The sequence below is a fragment of the Hylobates moloch genome, unplaced genomic scaffold (genome assembly GCF_009828535.3).
Source record: "Hylobates moloch isolate HMO894 unplaced genomic scaffold, HMol_V3 SCAFFOLD_22, whole genome shotgun sequence".
Classification (NCBI taxonomy): domain Eukaryota; kingdom Metazoa; phylum Chordata; class Mammalia; order Primates; family Hylobatidae; genus Hylobates; species Hylobates moloch.
This window is the reverse complement of record NW_026652297.1, coordinates 15,955,037-15,982,634: the sequence shown is the minus strand read 5'-3', so window position 1 is coordinate 15,982,634 and position 27,598 is coordinate 15,955,037. Positions and strand designations below refer to the sequence as shown.

Below are 27,598 nucleotides of genomic sequence, written 5' to 3'. Positions count from 1 at the left end.
ACTGAGAGTTGAAAATAGAAAACTTTAGAATAGCTTGTGCTATATGTGTTGTGGTATTTCCTTAATATAAACTTGATATTTTTAAGGAGCTGCCATGCATCAGAGGCTTTTTTTTTTTTTTGGTAACAGTGATTAAGATATAATTTACATACTATATAATTCACCCATTTAAAGTACACAATTCAGTTGTTTTTAGTTGTTATATTCAGAGTTCTGCAACCATCACAATCAATTTTAGAACATTTTCATCTCAAAAAGAAACCCCATACCCTTTAGTCTTCACCTCCCAATCCTATCCCCTTTCCCCACCCCAACCTTCCGCCAATCCCTAGCAACTACCAATCTACTTTCTATCTCTATAGATTTGTCTATTCTGGGCAATTCATATAAATGGAGTCACACAATATGTGATTTTTTTTTTTTTTGGCTTTCTTCCTGTTTTCAAGGTTCATCCATGCTGTGGCATCAGTAGTATAATACTTCATTCCTTTTTATTCCCAAATAACATTCCATTACATGGATATACATTTTGTTTATCCATTCATCAATGATGGACATTTAGGTTGCTTCCACTTTGGTGCTATTGTGAATAATGTTGCTAAGATCGTTTGTGTACAAATTTTTGTGTGGATGTTTTCATTTTTCTTGGGCATATATTTAGGATCGGTATTGCTGGGTAATATGGTAACTCTTTTTGAGGAACTGCCAAACTGTCTTCCAGAGTGACTGCACTATTTTATATTCCCATCAGCAACATATGAGTGTTCCAATTTCTCCACATCATCTTCAACACTTGTGATTGTCGATTTTTTTGTTATGAAAACCTAAGAAAAAACAAATTTGTGATGTCGTATTATATGCACTTCTTTGTTAACTCATTAAATAACAAGACTGAGTGGAAGGTCTATCACCCACCATGCTTTTGAAGTGGGGACACATGAAAGTAATGTTTTAAGATGTCCATCACAATTGTAATGAGCTATGAAAATATCTGTGATTTCTATTGGAATAAAGCTACAGGTACTGCTACCACTGTGGTCTATACTCATAATGGAAGAAAAGTACATTTCAGTCAGAGGTTATTGAAAATAAGGATGTCAGTTTTTCCCACCCAAGTTCATGGAACCCTAAATTGTATCCTTGGATCCCTTGGGAAGTGTCTGTGGACTCCAGGTTAAGAATTTAGAGGCTTACTTATGTTTTGTCTCATGCCCGGTCATGTTGGTTCCCTGTGAACATTCACTTGTATACAGGAGGCAGTATTTGTGCTTTATGTCAATCATGACTCTAAGAACTTAGTCTTTTTTTAAAAAATAATTTCAACTTTTATTTTAAATTCAGGGGGTGCATGTGCAGGTTTGTTACATGGGTGTACTGCATGATGCTCAGGTTTGGGATTTGAATGATCCCAATACCCAGGTAGTGAGCATAGTATCCAATAGATAGTTTTTCAACCCTTGCTCCCCTCCCTTCTTCCTCTTTCTATCCCCAGTGTCTATTGTTGCCATCTTTATGTCCATTACTACCCAATGTCTAGCTCTCACTTGTAAGAGAGAACATACAGTATTTGGTTTTCTGTTCCTGCCTTATCTTGCTTAGGATAACGGCCTCTAGCTACATCCATGTTGCTGCAAAGGACATGATTTCGTTCTTTTCTATGGCTGTGTAGTATTCCATGGTGTATATGTACCACAGTTTCTTTATCTAATCCACTATTGATGGGCACCTGGGTTGATTCTATATCTTTGTTATTGTGAATGGTGTAATGCGGAACCTACGGGTGTATGTGTCTTTTTGGTGGAATGATTTATTTTCTTTTGTATATATACCCAGTAATGGAATTGCTGGGTCAAATAGTAGTTCTGTTTTAAGTTCATTGAGAAATCTCCAAACTGTTTTCCACAGTGGCTGTACTAATTTACATTCTCACCAACGGTGTATAAAGCATTCCCTTTTCTCTGCAACCTCGCCAGCCTCTGTTATTTTTTTGACTTTTTGATAATAGCCATTCTGACTGATGTGAGATGGTATCTCAGTATGGTTTTGATTTGCATTTCTCTGATAATTAGTGATGTTGAGCATTTTTTCATGTGTTTGTTGACTGCTTGTATGTCTTCTTTTGAGAAGTGTCTCTTCATCTCTTTTGCTCACTTTTTAATGGGGTTGTTCGTTTTTTGCTTGTTGAGTTGCTTAAGTTCCTTATAGATTCTGGATATTAAATCTTTGTCAGATTGTTTAGTTTGAGGATATGTTCTCCCATTTTGTTTACTCTGTTGATAGTTTCTTTTGCTGTGCAGAAGCTCTTTAGTTTAATTAGGTCCCACTTGTCAATTTTTGTTTTTCTTGCTGTTGCTTTTAAGGACTTAGACAAATTTTTTGCCTAGGCTGATGTCCACAATGGTGTTTCCTAGGCCTTCTTCTAGGATTCTTATAATTTGAAATTTTATTTAACTCTTGAGTTAATTTTTGTATATGGTGAAAGGTATGGGTCCAGTTTCAATCTTCTGCATGTGGTTAGCCAGCTATCCCAGCACCGTTTGTTGAATAGGAAGTCCTTTCCCCATGGTTTATTTTTGTTGACTTTGTTGAAGATCAGATGGCTGTAGGCATGTAGCTTTATTTCTGAGTTTTCTATTCTATTCCATTGGTCTGTGTATCTGTTTTTGCACCTGTACCATGCTGTTTTGGTTACTGTAGCCTTGTAGTATAGTTTGAAGTTGGATAGTGTGATGCCTCTGGCTTTGTTCTTTTTGCTTAGGATTGCTTTGGGTATTCTGGCTAAGTAAGAGCTTAGCCTTTAAATGGGCTAAGATAATAAATCAACCTACACAAGCAAGGTAATATTAATTTTTTTATTCATGACATACTTTTTGGAATTTTGAAGAACTATTGTTCTGCATCTGACAGATCAGAGCATTCTACCTATGTTAGAGTTAGGCCCTGAGGTTTTGGAAGCCCTCAGCATTTAGGGCAGCATTTAGGGCAAGCCTGGGATGGTGAGTGCTCTTCTCCTGGGGCTTCTTGGAAGAAGACCAGGTTTGAACAAGCACACTACAGTCTCTGTAGGTCACAATCCCAGTGCTTGACATGCAACCTCGTGGTTTGGCTGCATATGATCAGGGAGAAGCTGGACCACTCAGCCATTTCCTCTGCAGAGTTGCAGAGTATGCTACTGTCCTCTCTGGACAAGGGGCCTATAGCACTATTGGAGGAGCTGGTGCTCTGTGTGCTCCAAGATAATTGCTCACTGCCAAAGTGCAGCTCCTTAGAACTGGGGTGAGAAGAGAGATGGAGGAGGGGCTTCTGCAGGGATACCAGACAGAGCTTAGGTGGGCATAACTCTAGGCAACAGTCCCAAATCTGTTTTTACAAAACAATCCAACAGTTTCTGAATCTTTCTGATATCTCAAGATGCATTTTGGATCCCTGGCCTAAACTTAAACACTACAAACAAGGCCAAAAGTATTATCTAGTGATGTGTCAGACAGTTATGTCTGTCTGCTGCTGGCATGCTCTGCTGCCTGTCGTGCCAAGCTACAGGGTGCATGCTCCAACAAGAAATATAATTCTTCAAATTAGGGTTTCTCATCATTTTTTAACACTGGATCTAAAAATATTTTATTAGATTCAAAATTTATCCAAAATATTGCTAAATTTTTTTTTTTTTTTTGGTTATAGAGCCCCACTGTGTCCCCCAGGCTGGAGTTCAGTGGTGCAGTCACGGCTCACTGCAACCTCCACCTCCTGGGCTCAAGTGATCCACCTCAGCCTCCTGAGTAGCTGGGACTTCAGGCACGTGCCACCACACCTGGCTAATTTTTTGTATTTTTTTTTTCAGAGATGGGGTTTTACCATGTTGCCCAGTCTGGTTTTGAACTATGGGCTTCAAGAAATCCGCCAGCCTCAGCCTCCCGAAGTGCTGGGGTTACAGGTGTGAGCTACCACCATTGGCAGTTAAGAATTTTAACAATTTGTCAATGAAAGAAGAATCTCAATTCGAGTCTTTGTATACAATCTGTACTGTTGTAATTTTCAAATAAATATTGTAAAGAAAATTAACACTATTTTGCCAAAGCTTCTCATCAATACGGACTATGAAGAATTTAAAGACTGTCACTAAAAACATCAGGAATTTTCATGCTAGAAAGCTTAAGATATTCTTTCTTTCCTTCCTTCCTTCCTTCCTTCCTTCCTTCCTTCCTTCCTTCCTTCCTTTTTTCTTTCTTTCTTTGGAGACAGGGTCTCACTCTGTGGCCCAGGTTGGAGTGCATTGGCATAATCACGGCTCACTGCAGCTTAGGCATCCTGGCCTCAGGTGATCCTCCCACCTTAGCCTGCTGAGTAGCTATGATTACAGCCGTCTGCCACCATATCTGGCTAATTTTTAAAGTTTTCTGTAGAGATGGGGTTTCCCTATGTTGCCCAGGCTGGTCTCGAACTCCTGGGCTCAAGCAATCCTCCCTAGGCCTCTCAAAGTGCTAGGATTACAGGCTTGAGCCACTGTGCTGGGCCATAGGATTTTCATCAAATATTTTTGCAAAGATTGTATTAGAAGTTTCATATAAATTCAATATTTCTTAATACTTGCATTCTATTTTCATCATCATAATTACATATTGCAGAGAAATTCAATGACTTTTACATGTAGACCTCCTTAAATTCCCTCCAGTTTACCCCACAGGTGTAAATATAATTGTTTATGCTTTTCACGAGAAGTCTTCTCTTGAATGTTGGGTCTTTGGATGAAAGAGCCTTGGTGGTGAAGCCCTGGTATGGTTTCTGGGACATTGCAGGCCAGCCCTTTCTCCTCTTCTTTTATGCTTCCACTAAAATATTTCTGCAGTTAAAATTTATTTTGATTAATGCTTAAACACACATGGGCTACTCAGAATGACAGTTTATCCATTTATTAATTCATTCATCAAACATTAATCAAGCAAACCCCTTATCTTAGAAGACTGAGTTCCTGCTATTCCCTGAAGATGCCAGCACAGAAGACACAGATGCCAGCTCCCTTCCTGCTCCAAGAACCTCTGACAAGTGCGCATGGCAGGACTAGTAACACACCTGTGCCCTTAGCAATTTGCATCATCAATGCTTGAAGCCCCAGTGCCCAGGGCAATGAGGCCCAGTGAAATGAGACTGAGAGTGGAGAGGTAGGGCCTCAAAGCCAGCTTGCCACTTAGCAGCTGTATACCCTTGGGCAGTTTCTTCATATGCAGAATGTGGACTATGATCCTAATTCATCAAGGCTGTCACAAGGCCAGGTGAGATGCTGAAAAGGGAAGACAATAAAAGTGCTGTAGATGGGACTCCGCATGTAACATCAGCCACCCAAGAGGGCAGCTGTAGGAAGGCATCAGGGCAGAAAGTTGACCCTGGCCTCGGGGTCTGGGAGACAATAGAGGGGCACATGTGGGGTGACTTGGAGAGCCAGCCTATCCAAAGGGAGGAACTAAAACTTGGCTCTCTGTGTTCACAGGCTTCTCAGGAAAAGCTGGCTGCTCAATTTTTTAATGCCGTTTTCCTGGTTTTCAAATGTTAGCACCAATTAACTTGAAACAAACAAACAAAAAACAACACTGCGCAGGCCAAACAGTAAAGTTTGTAACCTCTTCTCACACTAGTGTTGGGGTAATAAAGATGACCTGGGACCATGATGCATTACTGCAGTTAAGATTCCCAGGGAAGGGAGTGGGGGCCCAGCAGGAGGAGAGCCATCTTCCCTTGTCTGCAGGGCTCCAAACAAGACTGGAGCCACAGAAACTGGCCACGCATATGTCCCTTCAACCGGAATGGGGCTGTTTTTGCAATTGAGTGCCATCTATAAAGAACCAAAGCCAAAAAACTTCTAGGAAAAAAAAAACAGGAGAAAATTGTGACCCTGGGTTAGGCAAAGCTTCTTTTTAAAAAATAGTAGCATGGATGATTTTTTCTGTTGGATTTAACAAATGTCAACATTTCATCATATATGCTTCACACTTGTATGGAAGAAACACTTACCAAAAACTTTTTTGTGACCTTTTCTTTTTTTTTTTTGAGACAGAGTCTCGCTGTCGCCCAGGCTGGAGTGCAGTGGCGCGATCTCGGCTCACTGCAGGCTCCGCCCCCTGGGTTCACGCCATTCTCCTGCCTCAGCCTCCCGAGTAGCTGGGACTACAGGCGCCCGCCACCTCGCCCGGCTAATTTTTTTTTTGTATTTTTAGTAGAGATGGGGTTTCACGGTGTTAGCCTGGATAGTCTTGATCTCCTGACCTCGTGATCCGCCCGCCTCGGCCTCCCAAAGTGCTGGGATTACAGGCGTGAGCCACCGTGCCCGGCTGTGACCTTTTCTAATCCACTTTTTTTTTTTTTTTTGAGATGGAGTCTGGCTCGGTCACCCAGGCTGGTGCAATCTTGGCTCACTGCAAGCTCTACCTCCCGGGTTCAAGCAATTCTCATGCCTCAGCTTCCCTGAGTAGTTGGGACTACAGGTGTGTGCCACCATGCCTGGCTAATTTTGTATTTTTAACTTTTCTTGTCTTACTTTGAGTTCTGGAATACATGTGCAGAATGTGCAGGTTTTGTTACACAGGTATACATGTGCCATGGTGGTTTGCCGCACCTATCAACCCATCATCTAGGTTTTAAGCCCCAAATGCATTAGCTGTTTGTCCTAATGCTCTCCCTCGTCTTTCCATCCACCCCTGCAACAGGCCTCAGTGTATGTTGTTCCCCTCCCTGTGTCCATGTGTTCTCATTGTTCAACTCCCACATATGAGTGAGAACATGCAGTGTTTGGTTTCTGTTCCTGTGTTAGTTTGCTGAGGATGATGGCTTCCGGCTTCATCTATGTCCCTGCAAAGGACGTGATCTCATTCTTTTTTATGGCTGCATAGTATTCCATGGTGTATATGTGCCACATTTTCTTTATCCAGTCTATCATTGATGGGCATTTGGGTTGGTTCCATGTGTTTGCTATTGTAAATAGTGCTGCAATAAACGTGTGCATGTGTCTTTATAGTAGAATGATTTAAATTCCTTTGAGCATATACTAGTAATGGGATTGCTAGGTCAAATGGTATTTCTGGTTCTAGATCCTTGAGGAATCACCATGCTGTCTTCCACAATGGTTGAACTAATTTACATTACCACCGTTTCCTATTTCTCCACAGCCTCACTAGCATCTATGTTTCTTGACTTTTTAATAATTGTCATTCTGACTCTGACTGTGTTTTTTTGTCGTTGTTGTTGTTTTTCTTTTTTCTTTTTTTTTTTTGTTTTTTGAGATGGAGTCTTGCTCTGTCACCCAGGCTGGAGTGCAGGGGTGCAATCTCAGCTCACTGCAACCTCTGCCTCCAGGGTTCAAATGATTCTCCTGCCTCAGCCTCTTGAGTAGCTGGACCTACAGGCACGCACCACCATGCCTGGCTAATTTTTGTAGAGATGGAGTTTCACCATGTTGACCAGGTTGGTCTTGAATTCCTGACCTCAAGTGATCTGCCCACCTTGGCCTCCCAACGTACTGGGGTTACAGGCATGAGCCACTGTGCCCCGCCCTCATTGTGATTGATTTGCATTTCTTTAATGATCAGTGATGTTGAGCTTTTTTTCATGTTTGCTGGCTGCATAAATGTCTTCTTTTGAGAAGTGTCTGTTCATATTCTTTCCCCACTTTTTGATGGGGTTGTTTTTTTCTTGTAAATTTGTTTAAGTTCCTTGTAGATTCTGGATATTAGACCTTTGTTAGATAGGTAGATTGCAAAAATTTTCTCACATTCTGCAGGTTGCCTGTTCACTCTGATGATAGTTTCTTTTGCTGTGGAGAAGCCCTTTAGTTTAACACCTGGCTAATTTTTGTATTTTTAGTAGAGACATGGTTTCGCCATGTTGGCTAGGTCTCGAACTCCTGACCTCAAGTGATCCACCTGCCTTGGCCTCCCAAAGTGCTGGATTACAGGCGTGAGCCACTGCACCTGGCCCCCACACCATTTCTTTAGCAGAAACAACTGTTATCCTGGTGATGGTGTTAACTTGACAACCGTATTTTTGTTTCAAGGTTATGCTGGTCTTATAAAATTAGAAGAGCTCCTTCAGGAGCTCTTATAAGGCAGGCCTGGTGGTGACAAAATCTCTCAGCATTTGCTTGTCTGTAAAGGATTTTATTTCTCCTTCATTTATGAAGCTTAGTTTGGCTGGATATGAAATTCTGGGTTGAAAATTCTTTTCTTTAAGAATGTTGGATATTGGCCTCCACTCTCTTCTGGCTTGCAGGGTTTTTGCGGAGAGATCCGCTCTTAGTCTGATGGGCTTCCTTTGTGGGTAACCCAACTTTTCTCTCTGGCTGTCTTTAACATTTTTTCCTTCATTTCAACCTTGGTGAATCTGACAATTGTTGGTCTTGGGGTTGCTCTCCTCGAGGAGTATCTTTGTGGTGTTCTCTGTATTTCCTGAATTTGAATATCAACCTGCCTTGCTAGGTCGGGGAAGTTCTCCTGTATAATATCCTGAAGAGTGTTTTCCAACTTGGTTCCATTCTCCTCGTCACTTTCAGATACACCAATCAAACATAGATTTGGTCTTTTCAAATAGTCCCATATTTCTTGGAGGCTTTGTTTCTTTTTACTCTTTTTTCTCTAATCTTGTCTTCTTGCTTTATTTCATTAATTCGATCTTCAATCACTGATATCCTTTCTTCCACTTGATCAAATTGGCTATTGAAGGTTGTGCACGTGTCACGAAGTTCTCGTGCCATGGTTTTCAGCTCCATCAGGTCATTTAAGGTCTTCTCTATGCTGTTTATTCTAGTTAGACATTCGTCCAACCTTTTTCTCAAGGTTTTTAGCTTCCTTGTGATGGGTTAGAACATGCTCCTTTAGCTCAGAGAAGTCTCTTATTACTGACCTTCTGAAGCTTACTTCTGTCAACTCATCAAAGTCATTCTCCATCCAGCTTTGTTCCATCGCTGGTGAGGAGCTGCGATCCTTTAGAGGAGAAGAGGTGCTCTAGTTTTTAGAATTTTCAGCTTTTCTGCTCTGGTTTCTCCCCAACTTTGTGGTTTTATCTACCTTTGGTCTTTGATGTTGGTGACCTACAGATGGAGTTTTGGTGTGGATGTCCTTTTTGTTGATGTTGATGCTATTCCTTCCTGTTTATTAGTTTTCCTTCTAACAGTCAGGTCTCTCAGCTGCAGGTCTGTTGGAGTTTGCTGGAGGTCCACTCCAGACCCTGTTTTCCTGGGTATCACCAGCAGAGGCTGCAGAACAGCAAATATTGCTGCCTGATCCTTCCTCCGGAAGCTTCATCCCAGAGGGGCACCTGCCTGTATGAGGTGTCTGTTGGCCCCTACTGGGAGGTGTCTCTCTGTTAGGCTACACAGGGGTCGGGGACCCACTTGAGAAGGCAGTCTGTCCATTCTCAGAGCTCAAACACCATGCTGGGAGAACCACTGCTCTCTTCAGAGCTCAGTTGGAAATGCAGAAATCACCTGTCTTCTCCGTCAATCACACTGGGAGCTACAGACCGGAGCTGTTCCTATTCGGCCATCTTGGAACAGATCCCCTATAAAAAAAAGGAAATGGATGTTTTTAATACATCTGTCTCAGTAAACCTAAGTAAAGATGTAAGAGATTTGAGAAACAAGGTTAACAAACTTGAATTAATGGACATATGAAGAAGATTCCATCCCAAAATGTCAGAATATGTCCCTCTTCAAACAAAATTAAAACTAATATTGGCTGAGCGTGGTGATCACGTCTGTAATTCCAGCACTTTGGGAGGCCGATGTGGGTGATCACTTGAGGCCAGGAGTTCGAGACCAGCCTGGCCAACATGGCAAAACCCCGTCTCTACTAAAAATACAGAAATCAGCCGGATGTGGTGGTGCACACCTGTAATCCCAGCTACTCAGGAGGCTGAGGCAGGAGAATCGCTTGAGGGAGGTAGAGGTTGCAGTGAGCCAAGACAGCGTGGCTGCACTTCAGGCTAGGTGACAGAACAAGACTCTATCTCAAAAATAAATAATTAAATAAATGAAAATAAAACTAATATTAAACATATGTTGAGACACAAAGAAATGCTCAACAAATTCAAATGATTAAAATAATATAATCCTTGACTGAGTAGAATTAAACTAGAAATAAATTTTAGATGGTATTTTAAAAAATATCTAAGTGTTTGGAAATTAGGCAATACAGTTGTAAATACACTTGGGTGAAAGAAATAAATCACAACTGAAAGTAGAGAATATTTTGAACTGAATGATCATGAAATGACTACACTCTTGGTGTGCAATTGAAGTTGTGCTTGCAGGGAAACTGGTAGCCTTAAATTTATGTTTTAAAAAAGAACAGCATTGAGAAAGTAAATGATCTAAATACTTATTTTAAAAAGGTAAGAAAGAGCAAACTAAACCTCAAGAAAATGGAAGGAAGGAAGACATAAAGAGTAGCAATTAGTGAATTAGAAAATGAATGTACAATAGAGAAAACAACAAAATCAAAAGTTAGTTCTTTAAAAAGACTAATAAGATTGATTGAACCTCTGACTAGACTTATCAAGAAAAAAATGTAAAGACACAAATTACAAATATCAGGAATAAAATAATAAAAAGCAAACAAGTGCAGATCTTACAGACACTAACAAAAAGGCATCAACAACTCTTTGCCAACAACTGTAAACATTTAAACACAATGGATACATTCTTTTAAAAACTCATCATACCAAAATGGACACAAGAAGAATTAGAAAATCTGAAGAGTCATATATAATTTTAAAACTGATCTCAATTGAAAAACTTCCTACAACGAAAATATCAGGCTCAGATGGCTTAATCAGTGAATGTTTCCAAATATTTAAGGAAGAAATAAGCCTACACAACAAACTCTTTCAGAGAATGACAAAAGGGGAAATAATTCTCTTCTCATTTTATAAGACCAGCATAACCTTGAAACGAAATCTGACAAGGACAGTTCAAAAAAAGAAAAGTACAGACTGTCTTATGAATATAGATGTTAAAGCCCTAAACAAATTATGACCAAATCAAATGATATATAAGAAGTGATATATAAAAAGAATAATCTATTATGACCAAGCTGAGTTTATTCCAAGCATGCAAGTTTTGTTTAACATCATCTGGAATAGTGAAATATTGAGCACTTTCTCCCTGAGATTGGGAACAAGAAAATAATACCTACTACCATCATTACTTCTACCCAGCACAATCAGATCAGGAAAAGAAATACAAGGTAGAATGACAGAGAAGAAAAAAAATACTTATTCATCACCTCATACCAGTCAGAATGGCTATTATTAAAATGTCAAAAAAATAACAGATATTGGCAAGGGTGTGGAGGAAAGGGAATGCTTATACACTGCTGGTGGGAATGTAAATTATTTCAGCTATTATGGAAAGCAATTTGATGATTTCTCAAAGAACTTAAAACAGAAATACCATTCGACCCAGCAATCTCATTGTTGGGTATATCCCCAAAGGGATATTAACTTTTCTACCATAAAGACACATGCATGCATAGGTTCGTCATAGCACTATTCACAATAGCAAAGGCATGGAATCAACTTAAATACTCATCAATGGTAGACTGAATAAAGAAAATGTGGTACATATACACCATGGAATACTATGAAGCCATAAAAAAGCATCAAATCATGTCTTTTCAGAAACATGGATGGAGCTGGAGGCTATTATCCTAAGTGAACTAACATAGGAACAGAAAACCAAATATCACATGTTATCACTTATATGTGGGAGCTAAAGATTGAGCACAAAGAAGGGAACAGACACTGGGGCCTACTTGACGATGGAGGGTGGGAGGAGGGTGAGGATCGAAATACCTGTTGGGTACTATGCTTATTACCTGGGTGACAAAATAATCTGTACACCAAACCACCATGACACTCAATTTACCTACATAAAAAACCTGTACATATACCCCTTAACCTAAAACAAAAGTTGAAAAAAATAATTATTCACAGGCAACATGATTCTGTATGTAGAAAATCCAAAAGGACCTCCCTATAAATGATTAGAATTAATTAGTAAATTTAGTAAGATAATTGGATACTAGGTCAATGCATGACAATAGTTCTATTTCTACTCATTAGAAATAAGCAATTAGAAAATGAACTTAAAAATTTATACCATTTACCACGTTATCAAAAATATACCTGCAAATACCCAGAAACATATCTAATAAAAGATGTTCAAGACTCCACAAAAATCTACCAAGCATTACTAAGAGAAAGCAGGAATTTGCTCACTCTAGAGTGGAAGACGGGAAAGGGAGAATGGGGCTGGAATGGCTCTCAGATGTCCAAACACAGTGCCTAACACATCAATACCTGGCATTTACATTATTATGGCCATGTAAATGTCAACATACAGTACACTACAATTACATTTACTTTCTTTGTACAACTTTTCCTTATGGAGCTAGCATTTGCTTAGTTTTCTGCATACCTTTCACCAAATGGTCCTCTGAAGTACTTAATGGCAGTATACGATTCCCTCAATAATGTCAACTACATCAGGTAACCACTTTATCAGTCCCATTTTATTTTCCCTATGACATGCCTCCTGGACGGGTCTGCCCTCCTCCTGTCTGGACTGTGTTCATCCTGCTCACTGCACAGCTGTTCTCCAGACACATCCCATTACTATCCTCTTAGGAATTCCCTTTGTCTCTTCTTTGTGAAGGAGCTTCCTGGTTCCAAGCAAACCTCTTTCTTGGTCTCTCTCCCTCACTGGGTGGAGCACTCCACCAGAGAAATGGCTCATGAGAGGCAGATTTTCTTTGAGACCTTGAATGTTTCTAAATGTTCTTATTCTACTCTCACCCTTGATTGAGATTTTAACTGAGGATAGAACTCTAGGTTGGAAATTATTCTGCAGAATGTTGAAGGTATGGCACCACTGTTTCCTCACTTCCAGCATTGCTAGTGTGAAGCCATTCTGATTCCTGATCTGTTGCAAGTGACTTGCTTTATTTCTTCTCTGGAGGACCTGTTTGTCTCTAGTGATCTGAAATTCATAATCACAAGCCTTAGAGTGGGTCTGTTTTCATTCACTGCTCTGTGAGTGTCCCACAATCCTGGGAAACTCATTGAATTATGTCTTTAATAATCCTCAGCAGATTCTGGTACAAGCTAGGCATGGTGACAGTGTTTGCTGGTATTATCATTCTCTTTGTGGAGCTCCTGTAGGTCAGACATTTTCCTCAGGTCTGGGGATCTTTGGAAGTCCTCTCAAAGTCCTTTTTAATATTGAGATACAGGACAGGCACAATGGCTCATGCCTGTAATCCCAGCACTTTGGGAGGCCGAGGTGGGCAGAATGCTTGAGCTCAGGAGTTCAAGACCAGCCTGGGCAACAAAGTGAGACACCACCTCTACAAAACAAACAAAAAAACCGAAAAAACATTAGTCGGGTGTGGTGGTACATGCTTATAGTTCCAGCTACTTGTGAGACTGAGGTGGGAAGGTGGCTTAAGCCTGGGAGGCAGAGGTTGCAGTGAGCTGAAATCGTGCCACTACACTCTAGCCTGAGCAACAGAGCCAGAGCCAGACCCTGTCTCAAAAAAATAAAATAAAACCAGACTGAGATACTAAAATGCTCTATTAGCTATCTATGGCTGTGTAACAAATTACCCCCAGATTTAGCAGCTTCGAATAATAAGTTTTCTATGACCTTACAATTTCTCGGGGTCAGGAATTTAGGAATGGCTAAAGTGGGTGCTTCTGGCTCTGGGTCTTTCATGAGGTTCCAGTCAAGAAGCTGGCCAGGGCTGCAAAATCCTCACAGGAGCTGCTTCCAAGATAGCCCACTCACATGGCTGTTGGCAGGAGGACTCAGTTCCTCAAAATGTGGGCCTCTCCAGAGGCTGCTCGAGCATCTTTACAACTAGCAGCTGGCTTTGCTGAGAGCAAGTGATCTGGAGAGAATAAGGAGGAGGCTATAATGCCTTTTATATCCTAGTCTTGAGTGTCACACACCATTATTTATGCCACATTCTATTTGTCAGAAGAGAGTTACTAAGTATGGTCTCCACATAAGAGGATGGGAATTAGGCTCTTCCTTTTGAATGTAGGAGCACCAAAGAATTCATGGACATTTTTTCAAACAACCACAAATGCCATCTGCAAACTGTGGTGTGTGTGTGTGTGTGTGTGTGTGTATGTATGGAGGAATTGACTGACTGGCTTCCCAAAGATGGGCAAATGGGGTGCTGGTCTTTTCACTGGGGTGGTGGTTACAGATGGTACCTGGAGGCCTTTTTTCTTGGGTTGATCCATTTTCTCAGTGATACCCTCCAGTTTTTGCTTTGAGGACAAAAGTCAGACAGCCAGGTTTGGGGAGTTAAGTAACATCAGGGTTTGAGGTGGTCTCACCATTCAGTATGCAGATTGTATTTTTGAAAACCATTCATTAATTTTTTTTAACTATTAATTATCTTCATGTGGTTTCATATGTTGATTCACAGCTATCTCGAGTGGGAGGTTTTCTTTTTCTTTTCATCTGCTCTTTGGGCTCCCTTCTGTGTCTGAGTATATTGCAGTTGCTCCTACTTAGTCCCTGGAACCCTCAGACTAGAGCCAGGCTTTGTACTGGTGACTCGGGGCTCCCACTACATGGTTGTCCCATCATATAATAGACAACTCACTGAGCCCAGTGGGTGGATTGGCTCAGCTGCCCTAATTTAAGGCAGTTTTGTATAGGTAAGGCCTTAACATAGGTGTCCAGTAATGGACAGCTGCCTCATGGAGTGGAGAGCTCCTGGTCCCTGGAAGGATTCTAGGAAAGACTGGGTGATTGCATCTTGGATATGGGATTTCTGCATTGAAATCAGTGATTGCCACAATTTTATGAGGGGCTTGAGACTTTTGGATTCCTTAGGGAACAATACATCAGTGTCATCCTCATTATGCTGACGATAACTGATGTATCGTGACGGTAGCCAATAGTTACTGAGTACTTACTATGTGCCAGGGACTTTTCTAGTCATTGTACCATATGTTAGCTCATTTAATGCCCATAAGAAGTGTACACAGTAGGTGCTATGAGTATCCCTATTTTACTGATGAGGAAACAGAAATAGGGAGGTTCAGTAACTTGCACAAATCAGTTGGGAGCTGGCAGAACTGGGGTTAGGAATCAGGCGGTCAGCTCCAGGTGTGTGCTTTTAGCTGGCACACTCTCCTACATGCTGTCAAACAGGGGCTGAGCCACAGGCCTCCCCAGCCTCATGACCGCCAACGCTGAGGAGGAGGAGGGGTCCACAGGGCTTCTCCAAGTGAAATCAATGTGTATAGAGGAAAACTCGAGGCTTCAATCATACATTAATGGCTCCTGACCACACAAGACAGATTTCAGTCTAACAGGGGACCAGTGGCTAAGAGTCCATCTTTCCAGAAAGAAGCCTATTCACTTCTTTTAAAGATAGACTTTAACACTCTTGTTGAGCTTTAAAAATGTCAAGTGAAGCTTTTACTGCCAGAGTGGATGCCCTCCCACAATCAGGTTAACGTGCTCTCTCCACTGTGTTGCCCCTGGGAGATGGAGAAGGGAATCTGATACTCATGAAATGAGTGCCAAAAGGTTCATGGTGCCCACGCTTGCCCAGTCCCTAGGGTGGGGCTATCCCAAAGGGCATAGGAGGAGAGGACAGCCTTCAAGTGCTGCCAGTATCTTGGCTTCATTTAACTTTTTAAATATAATAAAATGGTGGATGTTAATTTCCAGATCTCCTTGGTGTTCACATACATTCAAATACAAATATAAATATGAGCAAAGTGTTCACTAGGCAATCTGTATTCCTACCATCATTTTGTTTTAAATAAATGCTTCCTCATTTTTCCTCACCACCATCCTTTACCCAGATGGGAGCTGCCAGGGGCTCCGCACTCCTAATATCTGCACTTCATCAGTCGTGCAGCCCAGCTGTTCTTGTGTACTCACGGTCGTGGCTGCCCCTCTGCCCTCATGCCACCAGCCTCTCCATAGCTGCCCCTGCCACCATAAAGGGGGATGTCACTGCCTTGGTACCTGCACAGCCAAGGCGAAATGATTGCTGATTCTGTGTGTCACAGAGGCAGTCAGCCATTCCCCCGATAGAAACAAAGCAATCTCGGCACATGATCAGGGCTGGCAGATTCCCCCGAGAAGAACGGCACTCCTCCCATCGATTGGTTGCCCATGCCCTGATTGTTTCCCAGAGGCAAACACCGTGAGCACTCCCAGCCAGGTGGCAATTTTTCTCTTCCTGTAAATATACATTTCCCACAGGGGCAAAGGAGTGCACTGCTGTGCATATGCTTTCCTAGTTGAGCAAAAGAAGGAAATGACTATTTAGGATGTTGTAACTCAACAGCTGTTTTGGTCAACAGCCATGTAAACAACCCAGAGATCTATCATTTTGTTTTTGAAATGACAAGGCAATGTTCACTTCAAAAATTTACCGATCACTTATTCTAAATGCAAGGCACTGTTTAATCATGGAGATAAAAGAGTAAACACACTCAGCCTGGGCTCCTTCTCCCTGGAGTTGATATGCCTGTGCACATTTGTGTCCTCTGAGCTGGGTGGCATGCATGTTGGGTGGAATCCTCCTGGAGCTCAGGGGAGGTTAGGAGGCCCCCAGCACATCCTGGGACCTTTGGTTTGAATGCTGACTGGTTGTCAGTCCATGGGCCAGCTTATGGGAAGCCAGTGCTCCCCACCGGTCTGAATAGCCTCTGATATGGTTTGGCTGTGTCCCCAACCAAATGTCATCTTGAATTATAGTTTCCATAATCTCCACGTGTCATGGGAGGGACCCAGTGGGAGGTAATTTAGTCATGGGGGTGGTTACCCTCATGCTGTTCTCGTGATAGTGAGTGAGTTCTCACAGATCTGATGATTTTATAAGGGGCGTTTCCCCCTTTTGCTCAGCACTTTTCCTTGCTGCCACCATGAGAAGAAGTATGTGTTTGCTTCCCCTTCTGCCATGATTGTAAGTTTCCTGAGGCCTCCCCAGCCATGCTGAACTGTGAGTCAATTAAACCTTTTTCCTTTATAAATTACCCAGTCTTGGGTATGTCTTTATTAGCAGTGCGAGAACAGACTAAACAGTCTCCTTCATTATTTTGGTCTGAGCCCTGATTTGGCTACCTTTAAGCTGGGATTGGCAAATACATGGCACACCTCACCCTTCAATCCATTGTCTACGGACCACTAGCTAGTCATGACACTGTTTCCTACTGAACCCAGATGTGGCCTCAGAATCTGTCTAAACCCTGTACCCCAGGCAATAATGACTAAACATCTAGAGTGCTGGTTTAATTGGAGAGAGGGAATCTCTTGGTGGGCCCTGTCTAGGTGGCCTTCTCATTCTCAAACCTTCATGGCTTGGCTTTGCCACTGGATACACTGGATACCACTGGATACCGCTTCGTGGTGCTTTGTCTTTTTTATACTTCATCCTGCAGGGGCTCCTCTTCAAAGGATCAGCCTTGAGGACAACTGTGCTCAAAGAAACCACGAGTTTGAGTGTTCCCTGGTGCATTACTTTCCAATATATCAACGGTCTTCAAGACAGCCCCACATACTCAGGCTTTGCTGTAGAAAATGTTTATGCCTTTAGATCCTAAATAGCTATATTTGTCATTTTGCAGCTCCTTCCCGAGAGAACAGGTTCTTCTGGGGCTTTAGAAGCTTTCCCGTGGAAAGGTTTGTTTGTTGGTCTCTGTTTGGGTGGGTGGGAATGGGATCAGCAGGTGCCCTCAGCTAAATTTTTATGTCACCCTGGGTTAAACAGAAGCATCAAGCTTAGGTTATATAATCTTCAAACAGGGCCATGGGGAAAATTTGGAGCAGGAACAAATCTAGATAAAGGAAAGAAAATTCCATTAAAACTGTTCACAGCCAAAGAATCCCTGACAACCCTCTGCTACCCACCTTTACAGGCAGGGTGGTCATCCTTCTGTAGTCAAGACCAAGTCCTACCTTCAGGACTTGTTCTATCTTCCAAGTAGTCAGTATGTGTCCTCTTTTAGATATTGGACTTGGTAAAGGGCCTCTTCCTTTGAAGACCACCGTTAGCTGCATCCTCAGCCTCCTCCAGGGTGGTTACTTCACCCCACATTCCCAGCCCTCCCCAGGATGTGGCCCTCCTCTGAGAGAATCTTGGGTTCCCCTCCTCAATGTCCAGGATGTGGCATCCAGAGTTGGGCAAAAAGCACAAGGGCCAGCCCTGGTGAAATGGGAACACGCTTTGACAAGTGCTCAGTGGATGGTTATGGACTGCTGGGCAATAGTACTTCCCTGGCCCTGTCTTCCTAGTCTCTCTTAGTTTTCCCAGTGAAACACTTGCCAAGCATTTACCAAACACCTACTGTGTGTCAAGAAGCAGAACCTAAGCATGTATATTCAAGGAATTCACACCCTAGGGGCAGAACCTCCAAGTACTTCCTCAATCCCAGAATCTTGTAGAAGGTTCTGGGTTAACAGATGAGCAATAAAGTGTGACATGAACATGGAAGATGGGCAGATAATTCCCCATGGCTTGGGCAGTGGGAGGACTAGGAAGGTCTGACAGAGTGGTGGGCTGGCCTGATCCACGAAGGCCAGGCAGGGCTTCCTCAGGCAGGAAAAGGTGTCCTGACTAGAAGGGACAGCACGTATAAAGCACGCTGGTAGGAGGTACATGGACTGCCTGGTGTCACATGGTTGATGATTCTAAGGGGCTCTCAGGGAGAGTGATGGGAGACAAAGTGAAGAAAGCAGTGTGAGGCCAGAGTGGGGGTCTAGTCTCATCCTTGAGCAATGGGGAACCATTGGTCGGTTTTAAGTAAGAGTGGAGCATGGAGCGATCCTCTTGGCTGTTGTGTTGAGGCTTCACTGGATGGCAGGGGCAAGAGGGAGAGAAGCAGAAATAAGAAAGAAGCTGCCTTTCATCAAATTAGTCCACAACACCTTGAAGGTGGGCCCTTGGAGTACATATTTCTCCTATGTAGAGGCCCCTGTCCCTTCCACAAACCATCTTGTGAAGCCTTTTCCGTGATTTCTGGATCCCAGATAGCTTTGAGTATGCTGACTCTACACACAGAACCTTCACCCAGTCTTTCCTGAACCCTCCATAGCATAGGCAAGCTAACTTGTGTGTGCTGCACAGGTCTCCCTTCTGGAAGAAGTTGCTGATTCTCTGCAAGGAGTGTAGGTCGCGGAGAGACTCCAGGTGTTAGCACCTTCAGGGTCTGCCTGAGCTTTTGAACTGAGGCCAAGCTCTTGCCAGGCAGCCCCAGCAAGTGGCTGAGCATGATGGTTTCTCTGGGGCCTGGCCATTTCCGTACAGCTCCAGACTCTTCTAATACAAATCTTTGTTTTGGAACTTCCTGTTGGGTTGGCTGGGACTTGGTCAGACTTGCACCTTTGTCTGAGCTTCTCTCTGCCTCATCCTCCTTCCCCCTCCCTTTTACCTTCCACAGGTATTGCCTCCAGCACACTGTTTACATTCCTACTGTGTCTCAGCGTCTGTTTTCCTGGGAATACAACTGGCCCACCTAACATATGATCTGTGCTGCTGTTGGTGCAAGAGGACAGGAGGGAAATAAGCTAGAAGCCATGGATGTAGAGAGTCTGGCTTCAAGATGGAGCTTGTTTACCCGCAGGTAGAACTCCACCCCTGCACCCTGTTGAGTCCCCTGCCTGGCTGTGGTACGAAGAACCAGCCTGCATACCCTCACCCGGTAGTGGAGTAGGCCGACGCAGCCAGTGTGGGGCCCAGCGAGTGACATACATCATCAAAGGTGCTTATTATTTTGATGAAACACAACACGTTTCTTTCAGCCTGTAAAATCAAAGGTGTGCAAAAAGGCTGTTTTCAGGGTGTAAAACACCCCTCGTTTCCGTGTGGTGGTGCATAGCTATTATGCCTCTGGGGCCTTTGTGCATTTTTCAGGTGTGAGTGACACGAGGCTGACTGGGTGGCCTTGGTACCTTGTCTCTTTAGAGAAAAAGGAGACAGGGCTTCTTCCCGATTCCCTATAAAAACCAGTTTTTGTTTGAAGACTTGCCTTTCCTGCTAGTGCCTAATACCAATTATGTCTTTCCAGAGGTGGTGAGCTTCTTCTGAAAGGATTTCTTGGAAACCTTGTCTTAACAACCCGATCATCCTGGTGCAATAAGAATATATGAATGGGAGGCCAGTGTGGACAGTAATAGGGCCAGGAGGCTTCATCTCCCCGTAGAAAGTATAAGACACAAACAGTATAGCTGAGATCATGAAGACCTGGTTTGTAGCGGGTCATGGGAAAGGAGAGAAGGTGGAGTTGGGAGAGCAGGTGGGAGGTGAGACACATCCAGAAGGGACTGGGTTTCATCACCAGTGACTGCCATGAGTCTAACTTAGTTATCTGGTTGGATAGGGATGCAATTATTGAAGTGAGGACCCAGGAGGAGTTGGGAGTAATTTGAGGGAGAGAAGTAACTCCAGTTTAGCATCTTTTGACTCGGAGATGCCTGTGGGACACCCCAAAGAGGACATCTCAGTTAACTTTCAGTTTCCTTTAGTTCTGCTTGCAAAATTAGACAGAACCAGCATCTTGTCAGAGGCTGTTCTTCCCCTTTGGTCCCTCTGCTGGGCTTTCTCCAGCCCCTTGCCCTCAGGCAAGAGAGGAGCCAGCAGTGCAGTCTGCCAGGGGCTCCAGGGGCAGGCTCTTAACACAGCAGGGCCCTTCAGATGTTCCACAGCAGGGCCCTTCAGATGTTCTGTAACTGACAACCCCAGGCCCACTGCCTGCCAGCATCTGTTCACAGAGACACGGCATCACAAACTCTCCGGACTGGAAGGGACGTTGGAGGTCATCCGCTCCAGCTTTGGGGATGGCATTTTCAGACTGTTCTAATAACTCAAGAGTTACTCCTTCTTTTGTGTGGAAGCCTGTTTCTTCTGACTTCCTCTTAATATGCTGCCGGGTCTCCTTCCTAAGGAGAAGCATGCTGGGCCTCGTTTTCGTGGATCTAGCAGCGAGAGACATGACGAAGCCAGATTTGGGAACACAAGTTCTTTTTGTCCTTCACACTACAGCTACGAGAATGGTCTCCATGGTTACAGCAGCTTCTCAGAAATGTCTGGATTTTTCATTTTCTGTATTTCTCTAAATGTCTAGTTTATGAATAATCTGCTTAGGTGACCCGCTGGAAAGTTTCTGCATGTATATGAATATCAAGATGTACATATTTATATACATTCAAAATAAAAGAAAAGTAAGCTGATAGGCATTTTTGGTAAATTCTTTTTCTCCCACTATAAAAATAAATTAGGATTGACTTTAAAATTTTCAAGTCAAACAAGATTCAATGAAAGAAACAGTGCCTTCATGTTCTTCAAAGGCATGTGAGCCATAGAATGGCTGGAGCTAACCTAATTATGTTTTCTTTAATGTGAAATAGCTATTTGCCTGACGTTCCATTTGCGTCTCACCGTCGCATTCAACTGGCTGGGACATTGATTTTTTTCTAGGGCTTCCTTTGAACATGAAAGTGTTTTTCCTGTTTCTCTCCATTCCCCACCTTGTGAGATACATGATAAGAATGAGTCGATAATTACATTGTTGGATAAAAATGAATATAAATTTTATTGAAAAACAACACCAGCAACAACGTGGGGAAAGCATACTCAACAGCCACCGGCCCACACAACTCAATGCACACATTATGAGAAGTAATCACCTCTTTCAATTGTCGACTACTTTCTCCAAATGAAAAGAAATTACAGACCTAAGATAAACCGAGGTGGGCTATCGAGGCACACCATCTCTGAAAATTTTGCCAATAGCAAATGATGTAGTGATGCTGTTAACCCTCTGTTTGCTGCAGGCAGACCAGGATATCTCAGGAATTAATTGATCTGGAGAGGAGAAAACCCACTCCTTCTAGTGAACATGGCATCTAAAACCTCAGACCACTGGGAAAACTTTTCTCCTTTTCAAGTCCTTTGAGAAGAGGATTTCACAAACTTTCTTGGCAACTTGTCCCTCCTGCTTAACAACAGGAAATAGTTCTTTATGTCTAGCCGAAATCCTTCATGCTTCAGTTAGTCCATTTATTTCCTTTTAATCTCAGCAGGCAGTGAGGAGGCTGTCCTGGTAGGACAATGTAACATATGGGGAACTCACAATGATCATAATCAGATTGAAAATGGAGTCCAGCTGAGCTGGTGGCACTTCTGAAACAAGCTGGAAAGAAGTGAACTGCAGTCGTGGTTGTAGTGCCTCTGCCCACCACTCCTCCACCCTTGGTTCCCTTCTGCCCTGTGGCCTGGGGGCTGCCATCCTGAGAATTGCAAGCAGATACTCTCTGAGTTTGATCGGTTCCAATCCTTCAATGGTATAGTAATGAATGTAGTCACAGCTGTTCCATCCAGTCCTATGTCCAGTGCTTCTGTTTCAAGTAATGATTTCCAGGCAAATCAGTCCCATCGCATCCCTTGTCTTTTCAACACACCAGGCTGTCCCCCAGGATGCCCTCACAGCTTGTGCGTGACAAAGATGTCCTCCGTGTACACATAAGGAAGCGCTGAGAAGCCACGAGAAAGCACCCAGTGATTTTAACATAAATATTTCCACAGCATTTTCAAGTTCTGCGTAAAAAGCCCGGTGATACATCAGCCTCGCGGTGTGCAGCGCCGGCAGCTCCGCACTTCGGACACCTGGGGGCGCCCGTGCCATTCCGCCGGCGACTGGGACTCCTCCCCCGGGAAACAAAGATGGGGATTTAAAGAAAAGCCTTCAAAATGCAACTCCGAATGTCTACCCTGAGCAGCATGCGTGTAAAAATTCATGAAGATTAGATTTCATTTCATGTATTTTTACTTCAGTGGAAAGAAATGCAGGAGATTTTCTGACTGCGCCTACAGCTGTCTTTAGAAAGGGGGTGCCTGGTTAAATGAGAGGGTGGGGCTTGCCGATGCCCTGCGGTGCTTTGAGGGGCGGGGCCTCCCTCTCTGGTGCTGCGGACAGCTCCTATTTTGCTGGGTGGCATTCTCTGCATGCTCCAGGATGTACTGATTAATTATATTGCATATCGAAAAGGTATGGGGGTCTCCAGCAGGACTAAGCGAGGCAGCCAGCGCGGGATCCAGTGAGTGACATGCGTCATCGAAGGCACTTATTGTTTTGATGAAACAAACACATTTCTTTCAGCCCATAAAATCAGAAGTGTGCAAGAAGGCTGTTTTCAGGGTGTAAAACTCCCTTTGTTTACCTGTGGTGGTGCATAGCTGTTATGCCTCCGGGGCCTTTGTGCATTTTTCAGGTGTGAGTGACACGAGGCTGGCTGGGTGGTCTCGGTGGCAGAGACTGCGGAGGGCGCAGGACCTGCCCAGGACAGTTCAGCCCCCCAGGGGAGACACCCCTTGTGCTCGAGGCCCCCAGCCTGTTGGATGATGGGCACCCTTGTGAACTGGTTCTGGGCTAGGCCACCCTGCTGGGTGGCAGTGGAGACTTTTAGGGGAGGGATCCAGGGGGATAATGAGCAGAAGTGTCTGGAGCCTGGATCTTCAGTCAGGTTTGGGCAGGGAGGCTGCTGCTGCCTGGCAGTTTCCTCACCCTGTGCTCTGAATGGCAGAGGCCAGGCCCCCTTGTTTCACCTCTGTAGCCCAAGCATCTGGCACTTACCAAGGCACTCTGTGAGCATTTGTTGGATACAGGGATGTGAGGGTGAGTGCCACGGAGGAAGCTATGAGTGTCCCAGCTGGCCCTGGCTGTGGCTGAGCCTGGAGGCCTGTGGAGGGGTTGTGGGGAGAGGTGCCAGGCAGTGCTGGCTCTCAGGGGTGGGGGGCACTGAGACAGCCAGGGGCCACGGAGCTGGAGAAGCCGGGAGTTCAGCAGGGAGCATGTCTGTGTGCCAGGATGGTTCTGCAGTGGCCATGTGGGGCCTCTCTCGCCTTTCCCTCTCATCTGCCCTCGCTGAAGCCAGCCTTTCCTCCGTTGCCATGGCAACGGCAGCCTGAGGCGCTGCTGAGGGCCAGCTGGGCAGCCGAGGCCTCTCAGTCTGGGCCTGAGCAAGCGAGGGGCCCTGAGCTGTCTCCATGCAAGGTGAGACTGGAGGGGGGTGTCTTCTCAGAGAAGGGAGGAAAGGAGACGGGATAGGACGTTTTCTCTGAGACAGGCACAAAAGCTGCTCCCGTGCAGCTAGAAGTCTTCCCAGCCTTGGCTTTGCTGGTAGAGACACTGGGGGCAGGCAGAGCCCTGTTAAAGTGTGAGTCTCCTCGGCATTGCTGCATTGCACTACTCACCTGATCTGTGCCCAGGTCCTTATTCAGGGCTATCCGCAAGACTCCCCAAGGGCCTGGCCAGCCTCTGGAGGCTCCCTGTGGAGGCGGGGCAGGGGCCTGAGGCCCAGGCTCTGCAAGGGCCTGGAGGGCACTCCAGGCCTTAGACTGAACTATCTGCCCTGCGTACTCTTCTCAGAGCAGAGCTGGAGGTCTTACACCCTCAGACCCAGGCTGCAGCTCTGCCAACAGTGTCCCTCCCACCTGGACAGCCACAGCAGGCATGGGCTGCTCTTTGCTTTGCAGTCTCCTCACAACTTTCTGGTTGTCACATTCCTGACTATACTTAGGGACGTTGGAGACGATCAGCTTCCAGCCAGTTGTGGGTCAGCTAGCTTCCTCACCACACTCTTTTTCTTGGGCTCTTGAAGAACAAGAAATAGCTAATGAAGAGGCAGCAGGATGCGGAAGAAGTTCAGGTCTGGGAGGAGAAGATAGTCCAAGATTCCCTGGGGGCCCGGATCTGTTGAGAAGCGCGGTGATATTGCTTGAAAGGGGCTCTGTGATTCAAGGACAACCCAGCCTTGCAAATTATGTCCCCTTGGGCACGGAAGAGAATTCTCTAAGCATCATGTGAAAAGCTGTGAACCTGGGCAATATCCCTGCTTTCCCACATCAACCCTACAACAACAACAACAGCAGCAGCACTAATACAAGAAGGGGCATCTGGATGCAGGTGTACAGTTTACAATACTTTAGATTTACATAGCACCTTTTCCTTCTAAAGAGCCACTGCCTCTGCCCCCTCAGTCACAGCCACACCTGAGTGAGGCCTTTGGAACACAAAGATCACAGCTCCTGTGGCAGAGGTGGTACACTGAGGCAGAGGCCTAGAAGGGATTTCATGCAGACTCAGTGGTGTCCAGGGCTCCCTGCACTTCCCTTGAGCCCTCCCTGGGAGGTCTGGCCTTGGCCCTTTGGGAGGGTAAGACCGGGGCACAGCCCTCACTGGGCATTCACTTTGTATTTCAGGATGTAGGAGTAGAAATTGTGGTTGGCATTCTCCAGCACCATGACATAGACTTCCTGGCAGCCAGCAGTGCTGCAGCTTCCCTCCCAGTAGCCCTCGTGGTTCAGGGTCAGGGGCCATGTGTCCTGCCCCTTTACCAGGACTTTGGCAATACCATGCAGCTTCAATTTGAATGGGACGTTCCGGTTGGCAGGAAGCACACCTGACAGAGGCTCCAGCAGCTCATTGTCCTCCCCCCAGTTGCCAAAGCTCTCAGGGAACATGGGCCAGTTCACCTTGGTGTTGGCACAGCATAGGAGGTAATTAAAGACAAAGATGTAGTTTCCTGGTTCCTGCCTCTTCTTGACAAAGATCTTGAGGGCAAACTTGCCTGCATGGGGAAGCTGGACTTTCAGCTCTGTCTGCTTCTCCCGGTGCAGCTGGAAGATGTAGCGCCGCTGTGTCTCCTCAGTGATGGGGCCATCATCCCCATGGAGGGAAGCCAGGACGTTAATGCCCTCCTCCACGCTGAAGCTGATGGAGCAGCGCCCGTCGCTGGTGTGGATGATAGGGTCAGGGTGGGAGGGCTTCATGATGCCCATCTGCTCCGAGAACCAGCTGGGGCCCACGGGCTGGTGAAGCTCAGCAGGCAGCTGGACACCCATGTCCACATAATTGCACTTGAGCGTGTACTCCAGCACTGAGCTGTAGATGTCGGAGTTGCCCTTGGCGAAGATCTGCAGCTTGTGAGTGCCCATGGTTGGAGGGTACACCTCCAACTTCATCCCATTCTTCCTTAGGCTCAGCAGCCCATGCTCTTGCTTGCCGTTGAGCATGAACATGAACAGTGTCGGGGCACAGCTCTCAATGGTGACCGTGGCCTTCCCGTTCACTGGGGAGAGAAAGTCAGGGTCAGCAGAGATGGGTCCAGCATGTGCTGATGTGCTGGTAAATGTTTAACAACTGTCTCCCTGGGAGAAAAACGTCCTGACTTACAGTGCTTGCCTGTTTCCACGGTGTCAATGCTTTCACCACAGTCCATTTCAAGCAACCAATATGACTTCACTGAGCATGGCATCAGCCAGCAGCAGCACACCGCTGGAAGGGTTCCCTACTCCCTTCAGGTGGTTTTCTTTGAGATAAATGAAACCTAAGGGGCCTCTAGAAAAATTTGTCCCCAGCTGTATGTGTGCGTCCTGCCCAACTGATTCACATTAGAGGAAGGTTGCCTGTGTCCAGAGAGGGTCATGGGTCAGGAGGGGCACCATCTCCCCCGAGTCTCAGGTCTAGCTTGCACCTTGCTCCCTCCAGCATCTATCTAAGTGTCAATGCTGTCATGTCAACACATTGTCCTTAAAACTAGTGAGAATGGCTTCACTCCCTGAGACTGTGCACAGGAGGTTGGGGTGGGGCAGTTCCCTGATCCCCACCTTCCCCACCCCATGCTTCTCACATAGGTGTATCTTAGCCATGTTTCAGGACTGGGTCCTGAAGAGTCAGTGTGTGCACAGGAGGGTCTTTTGCAACCCCCACACTGCCACCCCCCATCTGCCCCCTTGCTCTGCAGTTTCATCTTCATCTGTCCTGGTCATTGATTTTCAGGGACAGGTGGTCAGTTCTCCAGTCTTTGTAGCCCATAAGGACCCACCTGCCTGGTCCCTCCTGGCTCCCAGGGCCACAGGGAGGGACAGTGGCTTCTCTTAGAGCCTGGCCTTAATTCTCTCAGAAGCTGGTCATCTGCTCCCAGCCCCAGCAACCTCACCAGCCCCGTTCACAGTTGAGTGCAAAGGAAGGAGAGAGGCTGTCTGATCCATGTCCCTAGGAACTTTCCCCTAGCTTGGACTCTTGGTGGGGGAGGCAGAACACTGTGCCTGGGCTCTAGGACAAAGGCCTGAATAGACTTCTCATTGAATCTGCATTCCATGCCAATTCTCACCTCAGGAATGGGAGAAGCCCACATGGGCCGGCATGACAGGGAGGCTGCTTAGACAGCCCCTCTACCTTCTTCACGGCTGTCCCACCTTAAAAGCTGTCCCAGCGCTCTCAGATACTGCCCACTCTGCACCTGCCCGACACTCCCACACATCCCCCCACTGCCTCCATTTCCCCTCTGCCCGTCAGCTCTCTAGCACTCCAGTGACTTCCCTCTGCCCCCACCCTCCAGTGACTTCCTAATAATGAGGCCTCTCAGACCTTGGAGGACCTAGGCTGCTGGCCTCCACGCCTTCCTCTGAGTCCTCTCCCCTCTTTGCGACCCCCACTCTATGAGGCCTGGCCCTCATCCCACTCTCTGAGCACTGCTTAACTCCAATGCCATTGCTTCCCCTTCTGTTACACTGAAATT

The 27,598-nt window shown here is 45.1% G+C and overlaps 2 protein-coding genes across 6 annotated transcripts in view; one reads left to right on the top strand and one right to left on the bottom strand.

Moving 5' to 3' along the window:
* The window catches only part of CEP63 (centrosomal protein 63), a 165,149-nt gene that overhangs the window by 84,368 nt on the left and 53,183 nt on the right, over positions 1–27,598 (top strand). The window contains exon 13 of one of the 4 annotated variants that reach the window (XM_058433769.1): positions 19,459–21,255. The exons of the other annotated variants lie outside the window; for them this stretch is intronic. Within the exon in view, the coding sequence (XP_058289752.1) occupies positions 19,459–19,584 (126 nt within the window). The 3' untranslated portion in view covers positions 19,585–21,255. Of the gene's footprint in view, positions 1–19,458; positions 21,256–27,598 lie in introns of those variants that run through there. 4 annotated transcript variants of the gene reach the window in all.
* Positions 24,985–27,598, bottom strand: part of KY (kyphoscoliosis peptidase) — a 47,934-nt gene continuing 45,320 nt past the window's right edge. For both annotated transcript variants that reach the window (XM_032144243.2, XM_032144244.2), the window contains exon 11: positions 24,985–26,146. In XM_032144243.2, the coding sequence (XP_032000134.1) occupies positions 25,251–26,146 (896 nt within the window). In that variant the 3' untranslated portion in view covers positions 24,985–25,250. The remainder of the gene's footprint in view (positions 26,147–27,598) is intronic.